The sequence below is a fragment of the Neomonachus schauinslandi genome, chromosome 1 (assembly GCF_002201575.2).
Source record: "Neomonachus schauinslandi chromosome 1, ASM220157v2, whole genome shotgun sequence".
Classification (NCBI taxonomy): Eukaryota; Metazoa; Chordata; class Mammalia; order Carnivora; family Phocidae; genus Neomonachus; species Neomonachus schauinslandi.
The window spans coordinates 148,867,817-148,893,556 of NC_058403.1; the positions used below are offsets into that span (position 1 = coordinate 148,867,817).

Genomic DNA, 25,740 nt, shown 5'->3' on the forward strand with positions numbered 1-25,740 from the left:
TTTTATTTATTTATTTGAGAGAGAGAATGAGAGACAGAGAGCATGAGAGGGAGGAGGGTCAGAGGGAGAAGCAGACTCCCCGCCGAGCAGGGAGCCCGATGCGGGACTCGATCCTGGGACTCCAGGATCATGACCCGAGCCGATGGCAGTCGCCCAACCAACTGAGCCACCCAGGTGCCCGGTATTCAGCTTTAAAAGGAAAGAGAATTCTGCAATATGCTACAACGTGGATGGACCTTGTGGACATTATGCTGAGTGAAATAAGCCAGTCACAAAAAGATAAATGTTGTATGATCCCACTTACATGAGGTACTCAGAATAGTCAAAATCCTAGAGACAGGAAGTAGAAGGGTGGCTGCTAGGCTGCTTGGGGGGGAGGGGAGAATGGGACCTGCTTAATAGGTACAGAGTTTTGGTTTTACATCATGAAAAGAGGTATGGGGAGGGATGGTGGGGAGGGTTGGTGGGGATGGTTGCATAACAACATGAATGGACTTAATACCACCGACTGTACCATTAAAAATGGTTAAGATGGTAAATTGTATATTATGTATATTTTATCACAATTTTTCAAAAAAGGGGGGAAAAGGGAGGCTGGGGACAGATGGCTGGGAGGGCTGGGAAAACAGAGGGAGCTCCCAAGGTTCAGGTAGCGCCAAGCAGTAGGGTGGGGAAAATCACGTGAACGATCCGTCTAATGGAATGTTCGACAGAAGCTAGAAGAATGTAATTTTGGGGATGCTGAGGAAAAAATTTCCATAACGAATGATCTCCAGAGTAGGCGACAGTTCCAAGATTCAGATTCTAGATGTAACTGATATGCGCCAGAACTTGCTGTTCGTGAAAGCACAGACAAAGCCATAATGAGACCATACCCGAGGATCTATACTTGAGCCAGACTCATTCAACCAAACATTCTTGAAACTCCTCTTTGGGCATGATCGTGATTGTATGCAGCTGCATGATTCCCTGCACCCATCTGGCCTGGGAGTCCTAGGTGAGCTTAGGACCCTTCTAAGGTCCCTTAGGCCAGGTTCTGGTACATGGTGAGGTAGTGGTAGTCGGCGGGGGGGCGGATTGCCTCACCAATAACCAGGGCTCTCTTCTGCCAGTCACCTGTCTCTCAGGGCCCTGGTGGGCATGGCCCTCGGGTCCTCTTCTCTCCTGCTGGGTGTTGGCCCATGATCTGCCTGAATCAATAGCTCATCTTCTCAAACACACCCCTCTACTGTATTTCTTACATGTCATCTGTCAACAGGTTTGGATGAAGCATGAGAACATGATAGATATTTGATATTACAAATATCCTGGGGAAGTCTTACATGGAGAGTCCATGGATGGTCATCACTTCTCAGAAAAGCCTGGAAAATAATATTTCTGTTATGGAAGGAGTTACTAAATGTTTTAATGATAAATGTATAGTGTCTTAGAGCTTCCTGTCCTGAAAATACAGGACCCCTCGAGGAAGCCATACCACTCACTATAGTTGGAATGTGCGATATATGTTGCGAGTCTCATGTTGCAAGTCCCCAGGCTAGGGAGTTAGCCTTGCAGGGACTAAGGAGGGAACAGAGAGTTCTGAGTTGTTCACCATTAAGTAGGAACCCTCATGTACAGTTGGTGGGAATGCAAATTGGTACAACCATTATGGAAAACAGTATGGAGTTTCCTCAAAAAATTAAAAACAGAGGGGCACCTGGGTGGCTCAGTTGGTTAAACATCCAACTCTTGATTTCAGCTCAGGTCATGATCTCAGGGTTGTGAGATTGAGCCCCGCGTTGGGCTCCATGCTGGGCATGGAGCCTCCTTAAGATTCTCTCTCCTCCTCTGTCCCTGCCCCCACCTCTCTTAAAAAAATTAAAAATAGAATTACCCTATGATCCAGTAATTCCGCTACTATTTACCCAGAGAAAATGAAAACATCTAACTTGGAAGGCTACATGTGCCCTATGTTTATTGCAGCATTATTTACAGTAGCAAAGATAGGGAAGCAACCCAAGTGTTCATTCATAGATGAATTATGAAGAAGATGTGGTATATGTATATAAGAGGAAATACCACTCAGCCATAAAAAAGAATGAGATTCTGCCATTTGCAACAATGTGGATGAACTTAGAGGGTATTATACTGGGTGATATAAATCAGACAGAGAAAGACAAATACTATATGATTTCACTTACCTGTGGAATCTAAAAACAAAACAAATGGACAAACAACAGACTCTTAAATACAGAGAACACACTGGTGGTTGCTGGAGGGGAGATGGATGGGGGTGGGTGGGTGAAACAGATAAAAGGAATTAAGAGGTACAAACTTCCAGTTACAAAGTAAAGAAATCATGGAAATGAAAAGTTCAGCATAAGAAATACCATCAATAAAATTGTAATAACATTGGGGACAGATGGTGACTACCCTTACCGTGGTGAGCACTGAGTAACGTAGGGAATTGTCGAATCATTATGTCGGACACCTGAACCTAATAGAAGGCCGTATGTTAATTATACTTAAAAAAAAAAGAATATGAAGTGATGCAGGTGTATGGCCATCAGACACATTCTAGCCGAATGAAACAGTAAGCAACTTAAGATGTAGTATGTGAAATGCGTAGCGAGAGAGTTTCTAGCTCAGGTCCATGAGGGGCCATGGGAGAAGATGTTCATTTCCATAGGTATGGAAGTAGCCAAGGTCTGCTTCAGAGGGGCTGGGGAAGTAAGACACAGTGGAAACATAATGTAGAATCAGGTACTGCAACCAGAAACAAGGAACTAGATGTATAAACACGGCAACATGAGTATATCCTTAAAAAATACAACACAGAATGAGCTCTCAGGCTCAATACCACTTAAGTGAAACACATAAAATAATACTATGTACATATTTCTAAGGCCATGTATTCCATTCATTAGACTTGGTGCCTCTGGGAGAGAAGGAAATGTGAATGGGGATGGGATGGGGTGGGTAAAAGAGAAAAGACAAAACAAGAAAAGTTGATTAACCAACTCTGTGTAGCTGAGATTCCAACCCCTGCCCCAAATAAAGGTTTTCCCTTTGCTCACATCCAGTCAGACTTAAGGATTGGAAGGGCACCTACTTAGGACTCAAGGCAGTTATATTCTGAGTATCTTATACATGGCAGGGGTGGCAACTCTTAGTGGTCTTCAGTGTCTGGCTGACTGAGTTGGTAGAGCGTGTGACTCTTGGTCTCGGGGTTGTGAGTTGGAGCTCCATGTTGGGTGTAGATACTACTTAAAAAATAAAAAAAAAATCTAAAAAAATTATGTACACTGCTCTTTTTCCTTAATAATACACTCCCCATTTTCCTTTATGGGCGGGCACATTTTTTAATGACTAATTTCTGGTTAGTGTTGTATGGGACTTCTGGGAAGGGTAATCAAAAGGCTTGGAATGTTGCCATGATGGCTGGTACCCTGATAGCCATCTGAAACCATGAAACAACTTTAAGAATGGAAACCACATGCCGAGAAAGATAGGAGGTGATATCCTGATGATCCATGAATCTGCTATATGAGAATTTGATGACCCAGACCTGGTCTTCTTTTATGTGAGAGAGGAACATACTTCTATCGCATTTAAACCATTGTTATTTTGGATTTTTTTCTATTATATGGAGCCAGATATTAACAAGGTGGGTTCTGAATAGATGTTGATTTGAAGAGAATTTCATTTTTCTTAATCTGTAATTCCTTAGAATAAAGTTTTCCTGGAAATACTTTTAAAAATGCATCCTGTTTTTTCAACTATTTGGCATCTTCAGAGGGTAGTAGTTATACCTTTGTTGACATTTGTTTTAATTTTTAGGATCTTTTTCAATTACAGAAGAATCATATCAAATAAAGTATAAAATGATCTGGACTAAATTTTGAGGCAGAGCAGAGGTTTGGCAGCAAGCCCAGATGGCACGGTTTGAGGTTTACCACAGAATTGACAATACCCTCTCATACCCACTTCAGTCGGATGCGTGCGTAGAATGAATAGACGTGATCTCAGGGTCAGGCGGCTTTGCTGATGGAAAGCTGCCAGTTGGTCTGATAATGGAGGCAGAGCTCTAAGTAAGCACTTACATTAATTCTATTACTAAGCACAGTAACCTGCTGAACAGACAGACTTTAAGGACCAGAGGCAATCTGGTGGACTGAAATACTCCTGATTGAAGGGGGCTGACATTACTAATTGGTGATTTTTCTTCCTCTTCATTTTGTATCTCTTGATTCTTTGAGGTTGTCCAGACATTTTCCTGGCTTAAGGAAACAGGTTGGGCAATCTTAGAGAAATGTACTTAATTAGTATTAGTGATGGTGGCAGGTCTTGTTAAGCCAGGAAGCATCCGGAATTAAAAGGCTTGAAATTGCTCACTGGACCATTGTCCTCGGAGTCAGGCTCATCAATGCTCTTTGTTGCAAACAAATTGCATCCCTTTCTAGAACTGCAATTTGGGATCTCTTTTGGCTTAGCAACTCACACTTTCCCAGATGTAATTTTATTGAAAAAATAATTTGCGTATGTTTCATTGTTACAAAAGAAATGCATGCTTACTGTAGAAAACTAAAATACAGTTAGGTAAAAAAAACAAAGCTAAAACATTGGCAATCCCATCTACCTAAAGGCAACCATTTTTAACCCCTTGGTGTATCCACCTTCTACACTGTGTGGTGTGTTTGTGCATGAATTTTAACTACAAGGCAGTAAAGTAAATTTTAACAAGTATAAAGGCAGTAATTAATGTTATAGAAAACAAAAACCAGTAGATCTGATTGGTACAGCCAAAGGCTTATTCTTAAAAAGGACTGGTAAAATAGATAGATCTTGGTTGGTCTCCTCTAAGGGGAAAAAGAGAAAAACACACAAGTGAACAACATGTGAGGTAAGAACAGGGACGTAACTAGACAGATGGGAGATTACAAATCTAAGAGAACACGATGTTTGTAAACGTGTAAGCATGCTACCGAAAGGCTTCTGGGAAAATGCTTGGTGACTGGTGGAAACACGTGGAAGCAGTCTACTAACATTGAGGAATCCCCTCCATTTAATTCGGGCACTTTTATCTTAAGATCAAGGTCCCGGGTGTGGACCTGGGCAGGTGGGTGATGCACAGAGAAGGTGGTGGCTGCAGGATGGAGGCCAAGGATGGAGGACAGTTCAACCACATTGAACAAGATAGATCAGCACATGCTCTTCAATGCTCACGAAGTACCGCATTCAAAGCCCATCTTCAACATCCTAAAAAGGTTCAAGTTCTGCATTAGCAAAGAAATTACACGCCAAACTCCTGAATCATTTGCAGCCATTTTTTTTTATTCCAAATGTGTATTTTTGTAAACCTGCATTTCCCAAACAGTGCAAGTAAATTAGAAGTGACTGCGTAGACTTTAATACACGTGACTTCGTAAGGAGGAGGAGCACCCTTCCCACAAAATCCCTCAACAGAAATGTACATGGATGCATCAGTCAGGTTCTGGAAGTGAAGTTAGCGTGGGTGTCTGCCATGCAATTAATCACTCTTAAAGCTTTTAAACTCACTCTGCCCGTCACACCGTGCACATTAGAATTTTTTTTAAAAAAACCTTAACAAAGTCTGAAATCTAGATCATTGTGCTATAAAGCATTGCACCACATGGGAAATTTGTTCATTATCCCCCCAGTGTGCTGAAAATCGGAAGACATTCTAGAAGGTTCATTTTGGCCCTACTGGCTCTGTATCCTCCCTTCAGCCATTCTTCATTTTAGAAAATATTCTCCACTGTTTATACCACCACTCTATATAGCAGAACAACACATCGCCGAAACCCCTGTCCATTGGAGCATTTCTGAAATGACACTTTCTGCCTTCTGTCTGCTCAGGGCCCTTTCCCCCCATGACCGTCCTTTTGCAGCGCCTCTAAATTCCCGGAAGTCAGGCCTATGTAGGTTTCACCTGATGCACATTTCCGATGTCACCTATGTGTAACTGCATTCCCCTGGCCATAATGCCTTTTCCAAAAATAAAAATAGTTGAATAACCTTTACAAACTGACCGTGCTAGGGTTTTAACAGGTAGCATGAAGCATACGTATCACTTGGGGGAGAAAGGCAACCATTTCCGCATTGAAAACAGGTCCCAGATGTTCCTGCTAGTTTTCTGTTTGCTTTTAACCCCCTTGTCTTTGGCTCAAAGACGGTAGGCTATGCGTGACTTGGTGAAGGAGGACTATTGGATTTTCTACATTTCCCAGACTTCGGAATCCTCCTGGTGATGGGATTTTCCTTAAGTGCTGACTGAGAGAGCTGATTCCTGATGTGTGCCTGTCAGTCCCCATAAAGCCAGTGGACCCACTCCCTTCTCCTAGTGTCTCCTTGTTCCTAAAATTCATGGCCTCTTCTTGGTGACAGGTCTAGGACTCATAGTGGGGATGTTCCCAACTCATGGGTCCCATATCAACGAAGCATAAGCAAATCATTTTTGAACAGAGGGCATGATTTTCCTCAAATTTTAAAGGGTCCTTTTTCATACTTGAAAAGTGTCTCCATATTTCTGACAGTGAAAACCATATTGAATCTACAACTAAAAGCTGCAGCAGCTGTGAGAGAGAATATCTGATAGGATTCCACAGTGAACCCATACGAGCAAGAAGGTTAGAAACTGGAATGCACTGTGGACTTTTAAAAGAATATTCTGGAGGCGTAACACACAGATGCCATTCACCCTGAGAGCCGATTGAGAACTTCTGAGCTGGGGTGGAGCTGGTAAGATGCCCAGCGGAGAGTGGGCTCACAGTGTGCTTGGCTTCTTTATCACCGTGTTAAACGGCCCCCTGTTGCCCCACCTGCTACTCGGCCCCATCGGACACGCAGAGGCACCAGCCTTCCCCAGATAGACTCTTGGAGTGGCTGCTAGTGTTTGCTCCTGGTGATGCCAAGGCCAATTGTTTTAAAAAACTGTCTTATGAAGTCGTAGTGATCTCCTGAGTATATGACTACTCATGTGGGTCTACCATTTGGAATCGACCAGAGGCAAAGAGATCCTGGCTCTGAGACTGCCCACAGGAGCAGGGTGAGTCATCCCCCTACACCACCGCCAATGTGTCTACACCCCTCGCGGGAAGCTGGTTAGTGGCTATAGATGAATTTGTCCAAAGCTGCTGATGGAGCTGACCCAGGCCTACCACCCAAGAATCTTCAATGGTTTATTAAAGGGCAGCGTGACACGGTGAACAAGAATCCATCAAAGGAAAGCTACACGTGCGGTCTCATGAAGGAGTCCACACTGTACACTCCTCTTACAGGGAGGTTTGGCTCTCCAGGCCAAATGTGCCTGTGGTGTTCTTGGGGTACCTTGCAGCACCTAGCGTTGCTCCTGATGCACTGCAGGGGCCCCATAAGTATCCTTGAAATGAGTGACTAAGACCCACTCAAAGCTGCCTTTACTACTTTTGATAAAAGTCCCAGGAGAACTCTGAGAACGGGCTTCTTTGCCTGCATCCACCCAGTAGTTACCTCTGTGCCTCCATCCCTCCGTTAGAAGCAACATCTCTGACTTCATTCTAAGATCAGCCTCGTTCATGCCATGGACCCTCTGGCTTGGTCGTCTATTCCCATATTCACCACGAGGGGACACGTGATACATACACCGTCTTCCTGCATCAGACTCAACTGCATAATGAGGCATGAGAAGACTGTTATGTTCCATGCCGGGTTCACAGCTGCCCAGCATCCTCATGATTCTGCCCCAACTTGAGATGTCTTTGCAAATATTAGCCAAGTCCGTGCACAGAACACCTGTCTCCTCTGAAGTGGAGTTCTGTGTCTTTGCAACAGTGTCCACAGACCCCCAACATGTTAGTTTCCAGCAAACAAGGCCCTAGGAGAAAGATCCTTCATCTTATGTCTTGTTTTGTTCCCATCTGATGCTGTCTGTTAGGTACCTGGGGCATCAGTGGGCCATAATCAGCCAGTAAAGACTCTTTGTCAGACCCTGTTCTTGGCCACATGTTTTTTCTCTCAGCAGATGGTTCTCGGGGATGGCGGCCAGAGCTGCCTCAGTCACTGAGTGTTCACAATGGGCCAGGTGCAGTGCTGAGCACACTACACCCATCATCTCATTGCCCTTTAAGAAAATCACATTGTACTCAAAACCAGGCAGCAGTGCGTCTGATAATAAACACTGTCAAATGGGGAGACTGGAACTGAAGGCCACAACTCAGCATTCGCACACGCAGGGGGCAGAGCAGATGTCAGTGCTGTGCCCAGATCCCTGTGCATCATTTCTTTCACATCGTTTCTGGACAGCCCCCCCCTGTCCCGGCTGGGGGTGCACTTCCAGCTCTCCTTTAGAGGACCACCTTCGGGCTATCGGAGCCAGTCTGCCAGCAGGAACCGAGAGTGGGAAGTTTACACCTCCCCTGGGTGCAAGAATTCGGAAGCTCAGCTCCCTTGCCTCAGGATGGGACAACTCTGAGACCTAACTTGCCCTCCAGAGCTCCTCGTAGGCTCAGGCTGAAGCTGCCCTCCATGGGATGTCCTCTGAAATGGCACACTTCCCTGGCTTTTTTCCCTTCCCTGTCCTGCCTCCCTCACACCCCTACTGCTGTCTCCCGGGCACGGGACATGCTCTTAATCAGTTACTTGCATGCAAATCCCTGTGTCAGAGTCTGCTTTTTGGGAACCTCACTTAAGACAGTATTTTAAAAATGAAGGATAGGTTGAATGGTCATCTCTGGGAAGGGATCTGCAGTCACCATTAGCTGGGACAGCAAGAAGGGTAGGGGAAGTGGAGACCTCTAAACTCGATGAAAAGGCAACACATCACAGCATTCAGATACAAGTCTTTGCTCACTGGGCACCGATTTAGTCCCTGTGGTGTGTGGACTCTGACGCATGATGTCCAGGATGAGATGCCATTCTGAGGTTTACCAGATGACCAAATGGCCTTGCTCCAAGCTGTCATCTATTAATCCAAGTGGAAGGAGGGTAGGATGTCTGCTATATAGGTGATGCAGACCAGACCTGTGCCAGGGTCAGGTTTTTCCATCCAAACTCCTGCTGGAAATCTTCCAATGACAGGTACATATGAAAAACCACTTCGAGTTCTTTAACACTTTACTTCGAACTTGACTCCAGGCGATGAAGATGCGAATTGTTTTAGGGGTCTCGCCACCACCACAGTTTATACGCAGCACCGCCAGCTTGGTGGATTCATCCCACGAGGTTTCTTCAGATTATTTTATCCGCAAGTCTCTTTTAACAGCAAGTTCCAAAGTACGATCAGGTTTTTACTCTTTAAAATTTGTATGAATGCACATGTATGCTCAAGCTTTCAGGCCAGATATCAGTGCTTGAGTGAATTATATAACTATTTAATAGACATAATAAGACATTGATACAAATATAAAGACATAATCAGTATAAAAGGCTTATATTTATAAAAATACTTTTAGGTAACAGTTTTCCCCTGAGGGTCGACCACGCAGGTTGCAGCCATAAATATCGCTCAGCTCTGTAGCTTGCTTTCCAAAGTTTGGGGCTCATCTCTAAAAGGAAATGGGTGGTGGTTCCAGTCATGTGACCTGGCCAGAGTGGCTGCCTCAGGTGGGCTCCTGGGCTTGGTAACATGAGGAAGAGGACAGCGTCAGCGGGGCCTCCGGAAAATCTGGAGAAGATTCTTTCTTCCAAATATGGAAGATACAAAGATCAAGGACGCCAGGCGGATGGTGGGGTCACGTGACTGGTGGGGCAGGTCACTGGTTTTTCTGGACCCAGTCCCAACCGTCTGCGTTCTCTTTCCGGTTTTTCTCAGCTTCAATGATTTCTTTGTACCTTCGGCGAAAGAAGCCCATCTGAAAGGTAGAGGGAGGAAAAGCCAGGTTAGAATGTTGGAGAATCAGTCGTTCTGCTCCCCTGTGAGGAGGAGGGATGACCTATACTCACAAAGCTGGGAGGGCTTGGAAAACCCCTCAGATGAGACTGACTTAGGAAAAGCATTATTGGGGTGCCGCCTTTCAAAATGCATGGACTTCCTATAGGTTATCTTCTGGATGTTCCTCATAAAGTGCTTCTGGTGGCTTGTCTCCCAAATGGTGTGCCGGGGAACACCCATTACTGAGCATAGTTACTCAAAGGCATTTGGGAAATAGGTTTCATGGTCAAGTAAGTTTGGGAAATGCTGCTTTCTTTCTTCCTTTAAGAGCTATGGGATGCACAGGAGAACAGTCAGGGTCTAATAAACCCTTAGTAAAGGATCCAAGAAACTCAGGGACTTAACCTTTCCTGAGCTCATTGGGCTTTTGATAAACCTATTACTATCCTGGGAGACATTAGCCATCGTGGGGTAATTGATAAATACCGTTCTCCCAGCAGCCTACCTCGCTGTCCCTCTAGATCTTTCTCTCGGACCTACGAAACATGCAGTGCCCGCGCCATGACCAGCAGGGTGAACTCCCCTAGAACTGGCATCTCTCCGGATCCAGGATGGGTTTCCTCTAGCTTACTTCCGGAAAGGCCTTCCCCTCTGATGTCTTACAGTTTTTCACATACCAGAGGGCAAGTTTGTAGCGCTTCTTACCCAGCCTTCACTGCCCGAGAGGTAAGCCATATTTGTAGCCCAGACCTGACCTTCTCCCAGGCTCAGGGAGACTTGGCATGTCTTGTCCTTTGCGCACCGGCATTAGTGGCCACTGTTTCTGAGGTCAGACACCCCTTCCTGCCTCTGCCCTTAAACATGACCGGCTGTGGGTTACTCCTGCTCCCTCTCTTCTTGGGTGTGACAAGCCTCAGGTGCGTGACCTACCAGAGTTTCCCCGTGGAACGTGCTGGCAGGGGTAACTGGTCTTACTGCGTCTTTATTGCCTTCCTTCTCTTTCCTATCTCGCTCCCCTGCTCTGATCAGTGTTTCCTGAGGTCACCTTGTGAATCAATTACCCGCCCTCAAACCTCCATTTCAGTCCCCTTGAACGGAGGGACTCCAACAGCCACACACGTTCGGTCAGCCGTTGGCGGGTCTGCGGCGCTCTCGTGAGCCTCTAAGTCCTGTAGTCATGTGGGAACATGCGCACGAGCAGCGATTTCTGCAGCGTGCTGCCAAGAGCGAATATAAAGCCTGCCCCGAGGGAACAATCATGCAAGCCCGGCTCTCATGCGCGCATCTCCCCCAACTCCTTCACTCCGAGCTGAGCACCCACAGTCATTCTGATGGTCACAATTCTTACCACCCCCCCCCCCCCCCCCCCCCCCCCGCCGAAGGGTCTGACTGCCTTGCTGAAGATGAGAACTGTCAAGCCAGCTGCCAGGAAGCATCTCCACCCACATTGCCAGGGGAATCCTGAGAGTTCACTTTGCGTGGAGTCAGTGAAGGGGTGGGTGCAGTCTGAGCGACGGGGAGGAAGCTTTCTTCAAACACCTGGCAAGGGTCTTGTGTTCTGAGCTTCCATCCTCATGGGCAGCTTTGCGGACAGACACCGAATTCCTAGGGTTTGCAGCCCTGGTGGTTTCTTCTCAGCATGTGCCAGAACCCCACTTTCTGACCCTCCCCTCCACCCCCTGCCCAGCCCCCCCCCCACTTTTTCCTCCCCTTAAATCTCTACCACCTTCTCCCCTCTGCAAGGAATGTGGAACAGGGGTTTGGGCTGGATGTTTTGGGAAAAGGCCCTCAAAGACACCCACAGAAGGCCAGAAGAGCAACCCACAACTTACTGGAGAGGTCTAAGGAGTTACTGCTTGGAATACCATTATGATAAAGATGTGGTTGATGGAGCAAATATGTCACGAGCACCTTCTGTGCTAAGGAGAACACAATCCTGAGACTGAGGCTGGATGTGATATGGAAATGAGATTCTTTAGCATAGAACCCTTCCCGCGGATGGTGGAATGATTCACGGATCCCAGGTTACTCACTTTCCAGCTCCAGAGAAGTAACTTATCTCTACTGTGGCACTAATCAAGCGGGATTTCAACTGTTCCCTCGTTAACTTTCCTATTTGTCTTAAGTCTTAGAAGTCCTGGAAGGTAGGATTTTGCATGTTATGTCCCCAGAGCTGAGCATATCACCTGTACTTGGCAGCAGAGATAAACTGCAAAAATCCCCACAATCCTGCATTCCCCACGTCTAGGCCCTTTACCACATGATTCTGTGGCGGTTTCCATCCTGAGGCAGGGGCTGACTCCCCCCACCTTGAATCTGCACTGTGATTTGTTCTGACAATTCGCTTCCACACTTAGGCCTCAAGAGGCCTTGTGCGCTTCTGCTTGCTCTCTCAGAACGCTGCCTGGCCTGCATGCGAATGAGTTCGATCTAGAGGAGAGTGCACCCAGCTGAGGACTTCCTAGACCAGCCAACCCCCAAGTGCCTGCAGGTGCAGACATGACACGTCCAGCTGAGACCAGAGAACCCCCCGGTTCAGCTCAGCCCAGCCCACAGACCTGTGAGCTATGTAGATATTTGCTGCTTTTAAGCCATTAAGCTTTGGGGTGGTTTGTTATGCAGCATGAGGTAACTGATTCAGTACTCCATGTTTTTTTTTGTCCGACTTACTGAATGGATCAACACCCGCAGGAAGAGAGGCAGAGGGGCAGCCGATAGGGTTCTGGATCTAAGGGGCATCACTGTGCCTTGTTCTGCTGAACAGACTTTTCTTGTTCATCTCCAAGCAGCACAAAAGTTGGCTCACATTCTCATGGCTATGCTAGCATAAGGATTTGAAATAGAGTGTGCAAACCATCTAGCAAGGATTTAGAGCACCTGGATTCCCTGTCACATGTAGCTATCGTGTGCTCACATTTAAGGGTCTTAAGTCTTAGAAGTCAAAGCCAAAGTCTTGGCTTTTGATAGCAGCCCGAAGACCATTTCTTTTTTTAAAGATTTTATTTATTTATTCATGAGAGACAGAGAGAGAGGCAGAGGGAGAAGCAGGCTCCCAAGGAGCAGGGAGCCCGATGCGGGACTCGATCCCAGGACGCTGGGATCATGACCTGAGCCGAAGGCAGACGCCCAACCATCTGAGCCACCCAGGCGCCCCCCGAAGACCATTTCTTAAAACACGGTCCCCGTTCAAGGCTAGGGAGTGCTGGGTACAGCAGAGCAGGCTGTGCGGTGCCCCTCACATCACAGATAGCCTGGACATGTAAGTGTATTACAACTATCCTCCAGCAGATGGAAGTAGAGTGTCTTTTTCCCCCTCCCCCTAACAAAATCAGAAGCAGGTTTTCTGATTTTTCGACAGATGGAAGTAAAGTTTCTGGACGAAGGGGTGCAGTTTACTAGTCTGCACAAAGATGCCATATAGTCCAGTGGGCGCTCTGTCAAACTAATATGCTTTCTTGCACGATCAAGCTAATTCCTTGTCCGAAAAAGAGACTATCACCTTTGTGCTTTTGTTTAGAGCCTAGTTTTGGCTTTTGATACAGAACCCAAAGCCCAGGCTCTGAGTTTACTGAGCAACGGTCCCCCACAACTGTGTCACACCAGGCCTGCCCAGTACTCGGGAGAGATGTGGCAGAGGGAGCCCAGAGTCCTGATTACTACTCCCGCTCCGACCACGTCCCTCCTACACCACCGGGAAGGTCATTTTCTGGCTGTGCCCCAGAGACCGAAGGCATTCTTAGACCTCAGCTGAAACACAATGACAGCTTTTTAATGTTGGTCCCCAAAGAAAACTTGGGCTGCAACTGTTTTCCAAGAGTTTTTTGGAAATTTTGGGTAAACTGAATTTTCCATTTTTGTATTAAAGTATGGGTAGATCGTAAAACATAAAGAGTCCTACAATTCTGAAAACGAGGATGAACGGAGACTTCAAAGACATTTCCCCCATGCGGCAGGTCCTCCCCTCCCTCTGGCACACGCTCTCACTCCTGTTAGTCCTCATGGTTACTTCGGGGAAAACCTTTGAGACGTGCTGGGCACACCTGTTTTTGCTGCCAGCTGAGCCCACTGGGAATGATCGGTCACGAGTTCAGTAAGCTGGACCCTCGGCAGCCCCACACTCAGTGCCGATCCAGTGGAGTCAATGCTGTCCTGCACTTTTTCTGGAACCTTCCACGGCTTGCCTTGCCACTTGAAGGGCAAAAGGCTCTGTTTATACGTGTTCTGTCTGTAGTGGAGGAAACATTCATGGAAACCCCAGAGGAGGAGAGACTCAAACCAAGCTCTGCTCAGTGGCAGATGGAGGCAGCAGAGTGTGCTTTCCGGCTTCTTGTGTCTGCGCCGGGCCTGATAGGAGCCTGCAGCCCCACAGGGCAGCTGCCTGAGCCCTCCTGACTGACTGACACAACTTTCTGGTGTAAACTTGCATCAGAAACCTGCCAGAAAACAACTAGGGAAACAGGAGATTTCCTCTGAAGGGCCCTCATTAGGGAGGTGTTGTGGGAGGCTTGAGGCCTAGGAAGAAAGAAGGCCTGACCAAGCTCTGGGGTCTGCCCCAGCCTCTACCCTCCCCGCCCATTTCGGGGTGAGTGAGGGACTAGCTGCACAAGTCCATGGCGTCTGCCTCCTGTGAGATCCCCACCCCCGCCTTCCTGGCCCTTGGGTGGCCTCTTGGGCAGCGATTCCAAGGACCTCGGACACACTCCTTCTTTGGACTAACTCGCGGCCTCATGTTTATGGGTCTCTTCAGTTACTTGAGTATTTACACAGCATGTTTCTGTCTTGAGATGTCAACAGTGCGGCATATCAGCCCAGTATTTACTTCTGAGCATAAATAAGTCCCCACCGAGGGTCTCTGGCACATGGTTTTAATTGATACGGTGTGAAGGACGTTTGTGCGTGTGTGGACGCACACATGCATGTACCTGTGTCTTCTTTCTCTGGAGGAGAAGCAAGGATGGGTTCCCACAGTCTGGTTGGAGGGAAGGTGATAACCCAGTGACCCCTGGAGGGGCTGCCAAACCTTACACATTCTCTGAGCCATTTTACAGATTTATTTTCCTAAGTGTTTCTGCTTGAGGTCAAGTAACACTGCTCTCAAATAAAAACCATGAACCCAAAACCAGCTTTAAAGCAGCAGGCTCTTGGAATAGGCCCTGCGGAGGGTTCAAGGCCACCCTTTCCTGCCAAGGCCTGCCTCCTCACTGCTCGGGAAAGGAAAGAGCCAGGGGGTCCCGGACTTTTTGGGAAGGGCCTGGTCACTTCCCTTTGCCTCAAGGCATCTCAGCTTGCAAAAGGGGCAAAGAGGAGGGAGGGAAACGGTTCCTCGGTGTTTAGGCAAACTGCCCAAGGGCGGGAGGGAGGGAGGGGGGAGGGACAAAGAAGCTGCGGGCCCTAAATGAGGCTCTTTCTTCTAAAGGAAGAACATCCCCGCATCTTCACTCTCTTGCCACTTGACTCAGAGGCTGCCTTCAGGACCTGAAGGCACTTCTTAATGTGCGAGTCCCACACAAGGTTGTGAGACCTGCTGTACCTCTGGACAATTGCACTTTCTTCTATAAACAGGCCTTTAGGATTGTCGTGAAGAGGTCTGAGGCCCAGGGCCCAGGCAGCTTCAAACCCCGTCAGGAGCTAAAGGCAAGGAGAGGGGAACTCATCTGGATTGTTCTGCCTTAAAAGAGTTTCACATTTCAAAGTTTTCTTCCTGCGTGGTGGTTTGGCAGGCTACTGTAATCCTCACACAGAAAGTTTAAATTACGGCTCCCAGGGTCTGCTAACATCCCAGCTTTGGGAAAGCTGATTAAGACCCATTTCAGTATTTGAAGAAGGGTCTGGTTAGCTCGGGGGCCCTGGTTGTGGATTTTGTGCCCGAGCCAGGGCCTGCTGCCGCCAAGCCTGAGAGCGCCTGGGATGTGAGCCGGTGGACCTTCGAGAAGGCTCTGGGGTCTGCCCAGAGGCAGAGGCAGAGAGGGAAGCTGAGCAGTAGGCAGGGAGCCTGGGGTCCCGCTCCGGAAAAGGCATCCGCAGACCTGTAAGGGGTTTCCATTGTAGATGATCGGCGGATGACGGGCCGTTAGCACCACAGTGACGTGCAGGAGGGCTCAGGAGATGGTGGCTCAGCCCCTTCAGCCGGCCACGTCCTGCTCACCTCTCCGGGTGTATGTACTTGGCTCGGCCACCATGTCTGGTCACTTAACCACATTTCCCAGAGGTCTCCCAGGCTGAATAAGGGCTCTTTGGTTAACCATGTCCCTCTACCCAGAGCCTGTCACCCAGTAGGGACCCAATGCTCTCTGCCGAATGAAGGCACTAGCCATCCTTCAAGTGTACAGTGTGCTGACCCACCGGCCTGGGTGGCACAGAGAACGCATCAGCACGGCCACGTGCTCTGTTCCGTTTTCAGCACCACGCTACGATCCGTGTCTATGTGGCACATCCTGGGGAACAACCATTTCTGGCTCATCAGCTCAAGGCAATGGCAAGCAACCAAGGTAGCAAGGTCAGGGGCTACTCTCAAGGGACCTTCAGGAGATGTGGCTCCATAAAGGCAGAGGACTTGAACGGTGCTCACTTGTCTTCAAAGGCCCTCGTGAAGCTGGTCCTGGCCAGCAGTGGCAACTGGGTGCCACTCCGTGGCTTTCCCCTTGACAGGAGGGAGGGAATTACATATGAACCATGGCAATAAGCCCGAACCATGAAGACCTCCCATGGGAGTTAACTATTAGGCTGGCCTTAGTCCAACTAATCAACAGACTTCTACGCACTGGACTGTCAATATGCTATTAGGTCTCTATTCACTATGCGGAAGGCATCATTCTTAGGTTGTAGACCCAGGAATCACAGTGGATGGGGGTCTGTAGGTGAAGTTTGGGAATATGTAGGTCTTCAAAATAATCCTACATTTCGCTTGCCATTTTCAACCTCCTCCAAAGTCATCATACTTAGCCATTTAAGAAGGAAGAAGTTTTTCTTGAAGAAACTCCCTCTGCCAACCTCCTTCCTGCCTTGCAGCTTTGCCTGAAGAGATTACCCACTCTGAAGGCTGCGTGCAGTCATGAATGTTGCACCAAGATTTACTTTTATTCCCTTTCCCTAAAGGAGCTCAATTGTGATTTTATCTATGACACTATGGAAGAAATGAGGTTTCAAATACTTTAAAACAATGGTGACTTTCAAAGAAAAGATTAAGAGTCTGCCCATATTTCTGAACATCATGAAGGTGGCAGATGAAAGGTGGCCACAAACCCTTTGCCACTCTTCCTATTGAGATGTGGGGTCTATTTCCCTTCCCTTGCATCTGGGCTGGCATGTGACTGCTTTGACCAACAGAGTATGGTGGAATGCCAGTTCTGGGCCAGGCTTTAAGAGAACCAGCAGCTTCTACCATGCTCTTTTGGGGCCAAAGCCACCACGTAAGAAGAGAGGCTCCTCCCTGGGGAGGTCTGATCTACATGGGGAGAGAGGAGGGCTCAGCTGATTCCGGCCTCCCAGCCATCCTCACCAAGCAAATGTGAGTGAATTGAATTCCTCAGACCAGGCCAGCCACCAGGTAAATGCCACCGAGTGACCCCACTCAATGTCATGGGGAGTAGAAGAATCACCCAGCTAAACCCTTCCTGGATTTCTGACCCATACGCTCGTAAGATATAATGTAATGGCTGTTGAGAGCCACTCAACTTGGGGGCAGTTTGTTACGCAGCAGTGATTCCATGGTACAATATAAAGCCCACAGTGTGGGCAACAGCACCACCACCAACCGTGAAACCTTGCTGCAGTGAATGCCTTTGGGGTAGCTGCCTAATTTCCTTCTTTTATGAGATTCGGCCCGACACCCTGCCTCCAGCCACGGTGGTGGACGTTCTCTCCCCCAGACTTGCAGAACTGGGAATGAGAGGTGGCTGATCAGTCCGTGGCTGGGGCTAGAAGCCACTGAGATATACTTCACAGGAGGGGTGGAGGGCAGTGTGGAGAGGCAGGTCTGCTCTGGGAGAATGTGATGCAGGTGTGCAGAGGGGCAGTGGTGAGGGGCTGTGTAGGACGAAGGGAGTGATGGGAAGAAGGGATTGTCTCGCTTGGTTTCTGGATGCTCTGTGGGTCTGCATGTACCTGCTTCATTTGGGGTCTATGTGTACCCTTGCATTCTTAGAATTCTCTTTCTTGCTTAAGTGGCTGTGAATGGATTTCTGTTTTTGTTTGTCTGTTTTTGCAACTGGAAGAAAGGGCCTTGGTGACGCCTGAGATAAGTATGTTCGGCCCTGGAAACTGAAGGGAAAGCTGGCCAGACCAGTGAGGTGACAGGAATGTCCTGCTGCTGACCTTCCCCCTGCTAGGTGAGAGGGACTGGGAGTGACTCAAGCCCAGTCTAGTCTCCTATAGGCACCCCACACTCAGAATGCCTCATACCAAGCAGCTCTTTTTCCAAAATAATTTCAAATCTGCCTTCCTTACTCTGGCTAAGGGAAACCATCCATCGTCTAAGCTAAAAACAGCAAGAGACTGCTACTTTCCTTCCTTCCGACCTCCTCAGTCCCACCGGCCACCAAGGCCTGCCTGCTCTAATTTGCTCTCCTCCCCTCCATCATGGCGACTGCCCTCGCCCCCATTCTGTCCCCAGACCTGTCTCCTGAAACAGATCTGGCCATGCCACTGCTCTGCCTCCAGATCCCCCACGCTGCCCTCCCATGACACACCTCGCCACAATGCTGCTTACTTTCTCACCTTCTCTTCCTTTGGAGGGAATATCCACCTGCCCTTCCCTGCCTGGAAAACTCACACCACATCCAAGGTCAGACTTGAATGACAACTCATTTGTGAAATGTCCTCTGACTTTTCTCAGGTGCTTCAATGTGTTATAAGCTCAGTGCTAAGCATTTTGACTGCGTCTTTTCTATAGCTCACGCTAGAGGTTAGGGTCTCTGTTTTACCGAGGAGGAAACTAAGGGTCAGAGGGGGCGATGCTCCCAAGCCGCACAGCTGGTGAGCGCGAGAGCCAGGTTCTAGTGCGCAGCCGTCAGCCTGCAAAGCGCTGCGCTCTCCTCCCACATGGTACTCTATGGCCTTTAGACATTGCCCCTTGGGGTGGGGGATTAACGGTACCTTCTTCTCAGTTTCCAGAGAAGCTTGTGCACACTCATCACCCACTATTATACTTATAGGTCTGCGTACTACATGGTGAAGTGTTCAAGGGCAGGGAGGAGTCACAATCATCGCTGTATCCAGGTACCTACCCAGTGTTTGGTTCAGAGCAAGTGGTCAACACATGTGAGCTGAAATGAAATACTGTTTTTGGATGATGAGCAAAGTAGTTTTGAGCCCCATGGCATCATTCAACTGCTTCCGTAAAGCTGTTTTAGACCATCCTCTTCCAGCCTCATTGGTAATGGCAAGACCTTGCATGGGGCTAATGCCACTGATTGACTGCCATGACTCTGCCCTCTCTCCCAGTCTGTGGCAGAGGGTGGTGTCTGCCTTCTCAGGTCCTGGCTCTTTGGATCCCATATAGCTGGGTGACATCAGGGTCCTGGCTACCCCATGACAGCCATCTCCTGCAATTGCACTCTTTAAATAAACACAACAGAAGCAAAGCTAAGCAGGTGGCAGGTGGGAGGAGGGAAGAGCGTGTACACAGCGTTGGGACACACCCCTGAGTGGCAGAGCCAAGGTCAGTGGCCAGAAGGACAGCGTTTTCGTCATGAGCTGGAATGGGGCATGGCCACCACACTCCCCACTCTGTGTCCCTGTCTGGTCTCACGCACCCAGCCTTGAAGGACTTCCTCTCATCTGAAGAGCCCAGACAAAGGCAGAAGGAAGAAATACCCCCCCCCCCACCCCCAACCAAAGCCCTTTCTGTCTTCTAAGATCCCAAACACTGAGCTGGCTTTGTTCTCCACCCACAGACCAGAGGCGGTCCGGGCAGGAAGGAGTTGGAGGAGAGAGGGGGGAGTTGAGCACCTATCTGGCCACGCAGATTAAACAAATGACAAATTGGCAGATTTTTTTTTTTTTTTAAAAAGGTAATATCCACTCTTGGCAATATATAGGAAAATGGACACTTTTGATACAGTGCTTGTGGGAGGGTGAATTGGTATAACCTCTCTAGAGGCAATTTGCAGTATATAATAAAAGGCTTCAAGTGTGTGTTTCCTTTGACTCAGTAATTCCATTTCTGGGGTTTCATCTTAAGCACATAATGAAGGATTTATGCAAATATTTAGCTCTTAGGATAGTCACTGTGGCACTGTTAAAGGAGGTGTGAAACAAGGAACCACCTAAATTCCCGTGTCCTGGGGCTGGATGAGTGAGGGCAGACACTGCAGCCTCATGACTGTGCTGGAAGGGGGTTTTCAAAGACATGGAAAGAAGTTCAGAGAACTGTGTTTGGGGAAGAACAGGCTGAAAAAGAGTACATGGAATGTCTGAAAAGCATGGGAACATAAGATAAACTTATCTTTAAGTCATGTGCTCAATATATTTTTCATGAAACCTCCAGACACTTTTTCACATGACGTAGCTCTAAATTTAAAGCAATGAGCCCAATTGTGAGTCTGAAAAATGTGTAATAAAAACAGTTTTTCCTGCTTCTAGACTTCTTGGATAAAAGTATATTTATTATTATTTTTTTCGAACCCACAGTTCGAACCCACAGTTTTGACTTTAGAGGTCTTGTACCTCAAAACATATCGAGTACATTACTGGAAAATTCAACATCCTAGTCAAACATAAGTAGATGCCATGAGTGTGCTTGCTCAACATCTTTATGCAGTGAGGAAGGTCAAGTAGAGACAACACTGTTCATCACGGTTATTCTGGGATGTGGACTCCTGAGTGCTTTACGACCTTTTTTTTTTGTTTCTCACTGACTTGTTACAATGTCTGATGGATGAATACAAATTATTTTGTAATCCCAAAGCAGCTAATGATTTGAATCTAAAGCATCCGTCCATTATGATGTAAGAGGCCGTTTCCACCTGCATCTGAAACCCAGAAGGAACCGTGGAAAAGCAAGGCTTTGGTGGCAGCAAGCCCCAGCTGTGGTCCCTGGTGCTATTCCAGCAGCTGGAGACACAAGGACAGCCATGGGCTCCCCTCACCTGGAACGCTACTGTGCAGCGGAAGAGACGCACCTTCGTTAGATAATAATCCTGAGGTTGTTACTAATGAATATAGAGGCACTGAAGCAAATGGACTCCAGATCTCTGAGAGTGTGAGGCAAAGAAACCATCTCGGACTTGGGGTGAGGACACCCCCCTTCTCCTTGAGAAAGTGACAGGAGGCAAGAAGGATGGGCAGGTGTGCCCTGGGGAAGGAGGCAGGGCAAATCTATCTCTTGGCTCACCTACAAGGGTTGGGAGAATGGACCCCACAGCTCCCCAGGCAGAACTCCGGACTTTAGCTCAGCTGAGGTACCCGAGTCTTCGGGGGCAGAAACCCTTCTCGTATTCCACATGGGTAGAGAACAAAGAACTGTCCTGCAGTCCCTTTGCTTGTGTGTGTGTGCGTGTGTGTGTGTGTGTTTTTCCCAAGTAAATGGTGAACCACCCCAAGCGCCGCTGTTCCTCCCCAGGCTTCTGTCGTGGAGTCAGGCTCCCACCCTCCCACCCTCCTGTTAGGACCAGCGAGAAGGTAAGAACAGAGCGGGGCTGAGATGTCTGTTCACCATCTAAAGGTCCAGCCCTCGGGTATGAATGGCCTCAAGAGGGGCCAAGATTCCATCCGAGCCTGCAGGGGACGCTGCCCTCCCTCCCACTGTACCTGCACCGTGTGGGATGTTCTAACCGGAAACTTCTTCCAAGAGCTCTCCCTCTGGTGAGGCGGAGGGCTGGGCATCCATGTGTGGGGGCTCCACGAGGCCCCGCGATCGATCGCCACACTCACCTTCCAGAGCAGTACAGCCAGCAGCAGGAAGATGAGGACTCCCACCAGCAAACTTATGGCAATGATCCACCCCACCACATAGCCCCGGGGCTCCAGATTGTGCAAGGCTTCGAAGACCACCTAGGAGGCAAAGCAGAAGGGGATGGGGGACAATTGTCAAACCGAAGTACCCAGAGCATGACAGAGCCAGGCCTGGGCTTGACGTCTGGAGGGAACTACAGATGTGTCCAGACTGTTGTGACCAAAGACTGGATTTTGGTTCAGTGCCTTTCTGCTTGTAGACTGATGGATTTTTCACTGGGATTGGAAAAGGCACTTGAAATCCAAGCCCCAGTTCTTGCAAGGGTTGTCACAACAACAAGCCTGACTTCAGTATCATGAAGTGAACATAAGTGTGGTAAAGGTCTCAGAGGACGCACTCCATTCTTGATTCAGGCAACGACAGTCTCCCTTTTATTAGGGTTTTGCAACGAAGGACGTGAGCATGCCCTCCATGTAAGACTGTGCTCTTTCCCAATGCGCACCTCACCTGTAGCTTAGTGCAGTCATTTGATCAACGCCAACTGCCTGACAGACTGTCGCTCCACCAGGGCCAGGACACCATCTGTCTCGGGTCTCATGGCCTAGCACACAGTAGGCCCTCACTCCTGAAGCGCTGGGCTCTGGGTTTCCACGGGAGCCATATGCAATCCCAGCCCACGCCACAGTGAGGCAAGTTTCCCCAAGTTTTATGGAAACTCAGCGGTGTGCCGGAACCGGCCATCAGCCTGCAAGAGCCAACTGGGTGCTTCTCTTCCTCGCCCCACATCTAGTGACGACACTGCAGTGGTGGCCTGAAATGGGCCGTGTGCGAGTATTTATTTATTTTTTAAAGATTTTTTAAATTTATTTTTTATTTATTTGACAGAGAGAGACACAGCGAGAGAGGGAACACAAGCAGGGGGAGTGGGAGAGGGAGAAGCAGGCTTCCCGCGGAGCAGGGAGCCCGATGCGGGGCTCGATCCCAGGACCCTGGGATCATGACCTGAGCCGAAGGCAGACGCTTAACGACTGAGCCACCCAGATGCCCTGCCGTGTGCGAGTATTTACACTGAGGAAACTGGCAGACGGGTCAGGGTCCCCCACCCTCCTGCCAGAGAACCAATTGCTTAACATGTATTAACACTAATTGTACCCTTTGGCTCTGCTTTAGCCTCACTGGTCACAGTGGAGTTTGGTTTTGTAGAATTTAAAGCATCCATTGTGTCCTTACTGCCTGGTAACCTTCCCTACCATCCCCTGCCCACTCAAGCTTGCTGCAAAAGAGACGAAAATCCCAGCACTGGGTAGTCCTCATCTCCCCTGGCTACCCGGCTGGCCCACCCCCAGGTCTTTGTCCAAGCTGGGTCATCCCCTCCTTGGGGAAAGCCTATTTAAACCCAGCTGGATGCTGGAGGCTAGCTGAGGCTCTGCCTCTGCCGGGAAGCCTCGCTTATCCCGGGAGCCCACCCCGCCCCCCCGCAAGCCACACGGGGTGATGGGGCACAGTACTGACTTACAGTGACCAGCACTGTTTATGTCCCCTTTTAGGGCCTGGCTCCCAGCTCTCTAATTCTTCCCAAGCGGTCGTCGGTGCTTTTCTTACAATCTCCTGTCCAGGTTCACGCAGCCACCCAGTGAGGGCTTCAACATCCACTTCACAGAGGGGGCCATCGAGGCCCAGAGAGGACGGCCTTTTGCTCTGGGCCATGTCACTTAAGTACAGAGTCAGGATTTGAACTCAGGTCTAGCCAACCCCCAGACCCCCAAAATCTGAGCTTGTCAACATGACACCACAGAGCGCCCAGCTGAAGGTGGCTCTTCTTAAAGACTACCGGTTGGTTCAATGGATCATTTGTTGTCTGTGCCCTGGTGATAAGGAAGGCAAATACGAGCATCTCCATCTCCCTGTGTCCATCCCCACAGCTGCGGTAGGAGGGGAGGTGTGTGCTGGGGGAGGGCTGGATGGTCATTCAGGAGGCAGATGAGCTGCCACAGTCACACCTGCAGACCCTGAATCCAGAACATTATCTCAAGGAAGACCAGGCAGAGCAGAGACCATCCCTTCCTGCATGGGGACAAGTGAAAGAAAACTGCCTACAAACACAGTAGTCATTCTGGGAATGGAAAGGAGGCCACCTTGTGGCACATACTCACTGGCTGTGTGACCTTGGGCAAGGTACTTTCCCTCTCTGAGCCGCATTTCTCTCATCTGCAAACTAAGGGTAAAACAGCACCTCCCGAGAGAATTCAAGGGACAATGTGCACAGAGCCCCGAGCCTAACACCTGGCAGAGCCCAACCTTGACAAACAGAAGGCAATTTTTCCATCAGTGCTGGCAGGAAGAGATTTTTGAGGTCGTGCATCCTTGGCGACTCTTTAATTTTTAAAAACCATTTATTGATGTCTAAGATGCATACAGAAGAGTGAACATAACACAAGTGCACAGCTCACTAAATTTTTATATACTGCATGTTAAATGCACATGTGTGATCAGCACCCAGAATAAGAAACAGAACATGTCCAGACCCCGAGACGCCCCCTTTACATCCCTTTCCTGCTAATACCTGCATCAAGGGTAACCACTAGCCTGACTTCTCAGGGCCTAGATTAGCTGCACCTAATTTTGTCCTCAGTATATCTGGGATGGCACAGTGTAAACTCCTATGTCTGGCTTTTTTTTTTTTTTTTTAAGATTTTATTTATTTATTTGAGAGAGAGAGAGAAAGAACGAACGCTTGTGAAAGCATGAACAGCGGGAGGAGCAGAGGCAGGGGGAGGAGCAGACTCCCCTGCTGAGCAGGACCCCGATGCGGGACTCGATCCCAGGACTCCAGGACCATGACCTGAGCCGAAGGCAGACGCTTAGCCGACTGAGCCACCCAGGGGTCCTTTGCGTCTGGCTTCTTTCTCTCAACATCGTGTTTGGGGGACTCATCCACGTTGTAGCATGTTTATGCTCCTTGCTGTACAGAACCGCGTGGTGTGAACACACCACAATCTATTTATCCATCCTCTCCCTTTAGGGGCTGTCACCAAGAGTGGTTTTCCAACATGGAGCAGTCCTGAAGGGAGGTGGGAGGTAGTGGCCCAGAAAGGGGTTCTGACGTCTCTCATCATACGCCCACTATTTTGTATCTGGATCAGACTAGAGATTCCTGTCTTTAAAGACAGATGTGTGCCTTTGGGTTCTTGCCCCTAAAAAAGCTGTGGACTGAATCACCTCCCACAAGCTCTCATGGTGTCTTGTACAGATGAACCTTGAGGCACTGTGGCCAACAGGTACGACTTTAGGGAACCAAGGTACTGCTCTCAGTTTCCCCCTTTGTGAAATGGCGGGGGAGGGGTCTAAAGGGAAAATCAGACAGTGTTGTGAAGGGGCCCGGTGCTTGGTCAGGTAACACGAGGCTGCGAAGCCTCCTTGACAGTGAGTTGCTGAGGCAGGCTGTGAGCTCAGGGCGGGCCGGCCATAGTCCACCTCCTTCGAGAGCCCCAGTGGCTTCTCGGAAACCCTGCTGTCCCCTTGCTGTTCGAAATCTGCATCCCCGCAAAGCTGCGCCGGAGCTCTGGTTTTGTGGATACAGACACAGTCAAGAGTATCCACTGCAGTTTAGTCTAACAAATTCCACAAGAATGCCCTGTCACTTCCCCGGAATGTGTGTTTAATCCTTCTTATTTTTAGTGATGCTGTTCCCCTTCTTGTGCTTTGGCAGAGCTGGTCACTGCATGTCAAGACTCTAATAAGCCCATTTGGGGGAGAAAATCAAGAGTGTCCTGCAGTTTTAAGAAGTCACATCTCAAATAAGACTCCAAAGGAAGGCACAGCTGCTGGACTCCAGGGGGGAGTCAAAAAGCAGTGACCGTGAGGCCTTGTCTCCACCACTGAGGAGCTGGTGACCCTGGTCAAGCCCCTGGACCTTTCCATGTATCTTTTCTGTCTTCTTGTTTCCATCCCCGGTCTCTGCCCCAGGTCAGGCCTGGTCGGCTCACGCCACCATTTC

The 25,740-nt window shown here is 48.7% G+C and overlaps 1 protein-coding gene across 1 annotated transcript in view; it reads right to left on the reverse strand.

Moving 5' to 3' along the window:
* Nucleotides 1-9,404: 9,404 nt before the first annotated feature.
* The window catches only part of ITGA9 (integrin subunit alpha 9), a 335,040-nt gene continuing 318,704 nt past the window's right edge, over nucleotides 9,405-25,740 (reverse strand). Inside the window, exons 27-28 of the mRNA XM_021677564.2 lie at nucleotides 21,722-21,841; nucleotides 9,405-9,830 (exon numbers count right to left, since the gene is read on the reverse strand). Of these exons, the coding sequence (XP_021533239.2) occupies nucleotides 9,732-9,830; nucleotides 21,722-21,841 (219 nt within the window). The 3' untranslated portion in view covers nucleotides 9,405-9,731. The remainder of the gene's footprint in view (nucleotides 9,831-21,721; nucleotides 21,842-25,740) is intronic.